The sequence below is a fragment of the Brassica oleracea genome, unplaced genomic scaffold (genome assembly GCF_000695525.1).
Source record: "Brassica oleracea var. oleracea cultivar TO1000 unplaced genomic scaffold, BOL UnpScaffold01081, whole genome shotgun sequence".
In the NCBI taxonomy this organism is placed as follows: Eukaryota; Viridiplantae; Streptophyta; class Magnoliopsida; order Brassicales; family Brassicaceae; genus Brassica; species Brassica oleracea.
Window position 1 is genome coordinate 2,182 of NW_013617648.1, and position 6,806 is coordinate 8,987.

At 39.3% G+C, this 6,806-nt stretch overlaps 2 protein-coding genes across 2 annotated transcripts; both read right to left on the minus strand.

The window, feature by feature from the left end:
* Positions 1-439: 439 nt before the first annotated feature.
* Positions 440-2,239, minus strand: LOC106320825 (polygalacturonase-like). The gene is made up of 4 exons (XM_013759177.1): positions 2,129-2,239; positions 1,731-2,036; positions 913-1,431; positions 440-694 (listed from the first exon to the last, which is right to left on the minus strand). Exons 1-4 carry the CDS (start codon positions 2,237-2,239, stop codon positions 440-442), a joined length of 1,191 nt encoding a protein of 396 aa, XP_013614631.1.
* An 891-nt stretch (positions 2,240-3,130) lies between these two features.
* On the minus strand, positions 3,131-5,104 carry LOC106320823 (60S ribosomal export protein NMD3-like). The gene is made up of 2 exons (XM_013759175.1): positions 5,061-5,104; positions 3,131-4,821 (listed from the first exon to the last, which is right to left on the minus strand). The coding sequence occupies exon 2, from the start codon at positions 4,819-4,821 to the stop codon at positions 3,265-3,267; it is 1,557 nt and encodes a 518-aa protein (XP_013614629.1). The 5' UTR covers positions 5,061-5,104; the 3' UTR covers positions 3,131-3,264.
* Between the last annotated feature and the right edge of the window lie 1,702 nt (positions 5,105-6,806).

Sequence of the window (6,806 nt, forward strand, 5' to 3'; positions counted from 1 at the left end):
TAAATATCTTATTTTTATTTTCAATATATATATTATATTCTATAATTATAAAACTATAAATTTTTGGTACAAATATAAAAACTTGTATAATTTTATTTTATTAATAATTTTTTTAAAAAAATTTAAACCTAGATAAAACTATATTATTTGCCTCAGGGCCCTCACTGTCCTTCGCACGGCACTGCGTAGAATAAATGGCTCATTAGTTATGTAAAACCAAATTCCCTCGTAGAGGCAAAACTCTATGGCTTGAACCGATCGAGGCAATTGAAAGATTAATAGTTTTCATGGTTAAAAAATAAAAAGGCATAATGGATGCTTTCATTTTTTAATTAGATATATACTAAGAGCATACGTCATATATCATAGTAAATTTTGTATAGAAAATGTTACAATATTGTATATATGGGTGCTTTAGGTTAATAGTTTTGAGCTTCTATTATTGGCCGGGTAGTTTGTTCAGGGGACTGCTGCAAGCTTCAGGGCTCTGAGCTCCCAAGAGTTTGGGACTTACGTTTGAGCACTGGAAAGTCGCTGGACCATCCGCTCCGCTGTACTTAATGTCAATGTCTCCAATCTCGACGTTCTGGCATGGATATCCCTTGCTGCACAGTAGCTTCACTGCATCTTTGTTTCCTGATGTTCCTCTGACATTCTTGAAGCTTATGTTCACAAGCTTAATCGTTGATGCTTTCTGCAAATACAAAACAAAAACAAAAATAATTTCATAATCAACAGAATAATATTTTATTTATTTTTATTTAATTAATTAATATGTTTTTATTTATTGAATATGGACATTTTTATTTATTTAATGTTTGTAGAACCCTTGCCCATATTTAGAAAATGTACGCGAGGAGCCAAGAACCCAAGACATGGATTATATTAAAATAAATGATAAAGATATGTTACCTTCTTGTTGCATTGGTTCCAAGGGCAGTACTCTTGGTCGATGAGGATTGGGTTGGTAACGTTCTTAACAATGATATCCTCGAAATGAATATCGGAGGCGGTGGTGGAGCAAGCTGCAGACGGCCATGTCTTGATCCTCAGTCCGTTGTCAGTCTCTTGGAGAGTGCAGTTCACCACCCTAATGCCGCTAACATCTTGCTCTTTGCCGTACCTTCCAAGGCTTCCGACACTGATCCCATGTCCTGGACCGCAAGTGACTTTCTCCACGTGAAGGTTACTCGTCCCATCTCCAACGGAGATGCAGTCGTCTCCGGTGGAGATGAATGAGTTAAGGATCTTGACTCCGTCACTTCTTCCCAAATGGATACCGTCAGTGTTGGGGCTGTCTTCTGGAGCGGTGATCTTGATGTTACTCATGGTCATGTTCTTGGCTCCGAGCACGTTGATGTGGAAGTTCTTGGCGTCTATCGATGATATGTCTTTAATCTCAGCGTTCTCCACAAAATCTAACCTTATACTCTGTAAACACATGTATTTTCTTGCGGTTTAATTTGAAAGCCCTTCTTCAAAAAAAAAAAAAAAACACAAAGATAAAATAACATCACTAAGTTGTTTTTTTTTTCTTTCATAAAAGCCAATAAAATTTTGATATATTGAGGTCTCAAAACCATCAATTCTTTATTTTTATTTTTATTTTTTCAATTCTTCAATTTTTTGTGGGCAAAAAATTCATATAGGACTGTAAAAGCCTACTCACCATCTAAAACCTAGGTAATAATTTCAAAATATTAAAAACAAGTGAGGACAGAAGCACATACGATGGGAAGTTTCTTGCAGTTGAATGTCTGGTGGCAGTTATTGACTCTCCAAGCTGCGTTTCCTTCACCGTCGAAAGCTCCACCTCCGTTCAACTTAAACCCATTAATGTTGCCGAAGACAACCCACTTTTCCTTTCCCTGGATCGCGTTACCGTCAGCTTTGACGGTGCCTTGAAGGGTGATCTCGACTGGAGCTTTGCATGGACCCCTCATCTCGATCTCACCAAGCTTGAACTCACCTTTTGGGATCACTACTTTGCTTGGTGACGGAGATTGGCATGCCGATGTGAATGCTTTCAGAAGTGCCTGCATATATCAGCACAATGAAACTAAGCCAAAAATGTGGTTTTGTAGATTTCTTGTAACACAAGAAAGAGGAAAAGGAATATATGACTAACCTGAGTAATATCAGAACCTGAAGAAGAACCAATGCTGAATACCTCAGCATTGGCTGAAAACCCCAGCAAACAGAAAATAAATATTGTAGAAACTCCAAAATATGCACCCATTTTTAAAAATATGTATTTACTACTCGTATTACTATTTACTATTAGTTATGTTGTTTTGTTTCTTGAATTTGATTAACTCATGGTTACATTTATATAGTGGGTTGGGGGGAAGAGAAGTTCAGTTTAACTTTTCTCACCACCTCTCATTTTTTAGGTTGTGTGTCCCTTGTCTTTGGAATCTGCTGTCTAATTTTATATCTTGAAGGTTAAAACTAAAAAGTACCTTAACCAATAAATTGTTACTTTTATATAATATTATAAATTTTGGTTGTTTTACCAAGACAACTATAGCTGAAAATGTAACAAAATTTGTTACCAACTGAACTGAAAATATAAGTAAATTTTCATATAATGATATTGAGTTAATTTTTAAAAAACTTTCATTTTCTTCTGATTATGAACGTTTTATACACTATGTAATGAAGAGGTGCCGAGGTGGTCTCTTGATTCCAGGCGAAGCTTGCATTGCAAGCAGAGATAGTCCGTGTGGAATCCACCATGATAATAAACCGTCTCTCATGGGGACATCTATCAATCAGGAATAACCACGGACAACATAGATAATTTTGTGACTCCCTCTTTTTCTCAAGTTACATATATATATATATAGTTGTTATGTTAACAACTGATTAATGTACATATCCTACATTAAATAGCGTTGAAGACGCAAAATAGAGATCTTAAACTCAAAACACATCTTTAATGAAAGGATTAAAGAGAGATTGGATTTGAATGTGAGCCATTTTGTTTCTTTTACACTCCATTGATAATGGCGACAAAGATTGGCTTCACTGTATGATCATCCAGAGTTACAACTATATCAAAATTTCAAAAAAAGTATAATAGGTCTCAGAAAATTTTCAAACAAAGTATAATATCATCCATGTCCCCTTCACAGTTACAACTATATCAAAATTTCAAACAAAGTAAATAGCCATAATAGGTCTCAGAAAAATATGAAGCTAGAACAAAAACTGTTGAGCATACAATCAAACCCAATCCTTGAGTGTGTTTTAGAAGGAAAATTACTCATCCATGTCGTCTTCACCATCGCCTTCTCCTTCTTCACTAAGCTCAAGCTCAGCAAGCAACTCTTCAATCGGCACAGTCGGTGCACCTTCTCCATCCGTCATTGAAGCAGTCTCATCAGACTCTTGATAATTCTTGTTCTTGTACAATGATATGTTAAACCTCAGCTCAGGGTTCTCTTCAAGATCCCTCAAAAACTCTTCATATTCATTCTCCATCTTCCCCGGATCAACTCCGCGCCCTCCTCTTGACTCATCCATCTCCATCGGAAGCTTCTTGGTCGTAAACGCACGTGGCTTCCCCTTCTTCCTCTCTCTCTCCTTGTCATAGCATTTCTTGATAAGAATCGCTTCAGGAAGCCGCCCATGCAAACGATACTCGTCCATTTCATCGTCGTTAACATTTGCACCGTAGATATCATACCCTAAAGCTTGATCTCCTGTTTTCAGGATATGTCCTAGATGAGTTTGGACAGTTAACATCTTACCAATGTCTGACTCACGTGCGATGAGGACGTATGATAGAGCGTACTTTTGCCCTCCAACAGTCGCTTCACCAACAGGTGGTTCCACATAAAACACTGAGTACTTCACAAGCTGCCTGCTGGTGAGAGCGGATCGAAACCCAGATCTCCAGTACTGACTGGCGTCCAAGAACGCACACCTCAAGGTTCTAGGATCAAGCAGCGTGATTCTGTCAGAAACTTTCGTGCACACCACAAGCGGACCAAGGTTTCCTAAGGAGCTAGAAACTTTGGAAGGCAGGCAGATAAGATCCTCACGGCATATAGGACAGATCTTAACGGAGTAAGTGTACTTGTAGTTGTACAAGCTGCTCTTGACATCATGAGACACTAACTGCTTGTCCTGGCGATACTCAATGGGAACAACTTTACTCAAAAACTCAACAAAGCTATCAGCATGGCTTTTATTCCCAAAGAAGAAATCAATCCCTTGATGAACCTGCTTGATTCTTACGGCGCGAGAAGCAGCATCGTGCCTGAGAATCAACTGTTCGAGATAAAAGAAAGACCTCCTGTGAGAAACATGCTGCCTAAGCTGAACCGAAGCAACCCACTGATCAGGGTTGGCCTGAAACCTCGAGCAAGACTCACAGAGATTGTCTCTAACCGTATACTCAACAGGATAAGACTGCTCAAGAACAGCACCGTTAAGAACCTCGGCTTGAACAGTGAGCTTGACTTTGATTCTCTTGGAGTGAGGCTCAGTCCAGACGAACTCAGCGTTCTTGAGCCTGACTTTGTTGAGATTCTTGAGCCTCTTGATGCAGAAAGACAAGAGATCTCTGGATTCCCACTGAGCTTTGATCCACGTCTTGGGTGGCTGCAAGTAGCAGCCACACTCAGGGCAATAGAAGATTTGGATACTCTTCTGTAAGCCTTCGGTGATATCGAATTCGGAACGGAGACAGTTGACACACATGTTGGCTGCGTTTGGTGGCATAGGAACACCACACTTGCAACACACGACACTTCCAATGGTTTGCTGAACCTTGAACATCCCTGATGAATCTTGATCCATTAATGCTGACATCTGTAATAACGAAATTAAACAAACAAAATCAACAACACAACAGCACGAGAACGAAGAAACCTATAACACCATGGTGAATGATGAAATCAATATAAGAAGTAGAAACCTCGTAAATCAAACTACCAAAATGGATAACAATTTTTAAGATATCTAGCGCCTTGGGAATTAAGGTTTTAGAATAAAGATCCAGACCGTTCTAGGTTAACGATGGAAATATGAAGGAAGAGTGTGGTACGAACCCTGAGCTAGTTTGAGAGATGGAGAGAGGCGGCTGGATTCAGAAGGAAGATGAAGGGAAAGAAAAAATGAAAAAGGTGAAAGGTGTTATAAATACGATGGATGTTCATAACCGGCCCGGTCTATAACCTGCCCGGTATATAACCGGCCCGGTATATAACCGGCCCAATACCGAGAGAGACGGCCCAACCCTAGAGAGAGAGAGGCGGCCGCATGAAGAGGAGAGAGAGGCGGCTTAGGCTTTAGAGAAAAGGAAACCCTATTTATTTTTCTTTGTATTTGTACACTTTCCATATTTATGTCTTTCCTTTTATCTCTTTGTAACTCTCATATATAAAGGCACCTTATGATTGAGTAATAATACACACAACTTACAGATTCCTAAACCTTAAGTTCATAACACGTTATCAGCACGATAGCCTCTAACACCCTGAGCCTAAAACCAAATCAACAAAACCCTAAAACCCTAAAACGAAAAGGAATCTGCCTCGGAACTTCAAAGATGCAGTTCTCCCAAACCGCGAGGACCCAGAAAACGATCAAGATATCAAATCGAATCCCTTGCCGAGACGAATCAGTCAGTGAAAACCGCTTGTCGATCTGACCACCGACGCGCCCTCACGCACAGATATAGTGCGCGCCGATTTGCTTTAAAACCCTAATCCGAACCCGACGATACCGACGAACCCTAATCCATTTGCGACTCCGTTCCAGCTCGTGTCCACCTGATCAGCTCCAGCCCCAAGGCGTTCCTGATCCTAGACAAACTCAGCTCCATCCTTCACCTCCATCCTGCATCAAGGACAACTTGCGTTCCAGACTGCAAGCGCCCCGTTCGCATCAGAGCTGCTCGCGATCCCGACTGCAACAGCTCCTGTTCGACGATCAGCTGCTCGCGTCTCCAACCTCAATCCGTTCGCGTCCAGGCCAGCTCGTGTTCTGCTCGCGTCCAGCTCGCGTTCCTGCCCAGCTCGAGATTCATTTTCTTGGTGGTCCGGTTTCAACAATCTACTAAAACTAAAGGTAAATTCGAATTCTAAGAACATGAAAATCGAATTTGGATTGCTTGTAAAGAATGAAACCATAAAACCTAATCTCTAAAAATAAAAGCCATAGGATAATAGATCAATCCCTAATGAGTAAATCGAAGCTCTATAAGTTCGATCCCCAAACCCTAAAATCGAGATTGATCCATTGATCAATTAAAATCAAAGCCTTAAAGGTTTTGAATCTCAAATCAAATCACTTTGATCTAAGATCAAATTTTCGAAAATACCTAAACCTTAATTCGAAAAACTGATTAATTAAAACTGATTGAATGTTGATTGAGATTGAATTGATCATCCTGAAATTGTAATTGCTTGTTAATCAAATCAAAACCCTAAAATCCTGATTTTGAAAATCGATTTTGACTGTTTGAATTGAATGTTAATTGATTGATTTGATCACCTAGAACTATTGCTAAGATTGTTTAAATTTGAATCTGAATGAATTAAGATTGTTTAGATTGTTTAAACTGAAACCCTAATAACCTAGTCTAGATTATTTTGAAATCGAATCTGAATTGTGGCTGTGTGGCCTTTTTGCATTCTAGGTTAATAGTTCTTGATCATACCTTGTGGCCGTGTGGCCTTATTGCATTCATACCCTAATTTTATCACAATTGATTGATTGCAAATTGCACCTAGAACTTTTCTAGGAATGGTATTGAATCAAATCAAGTAGCCGTGTGGCTTGTTCTTTTGTTT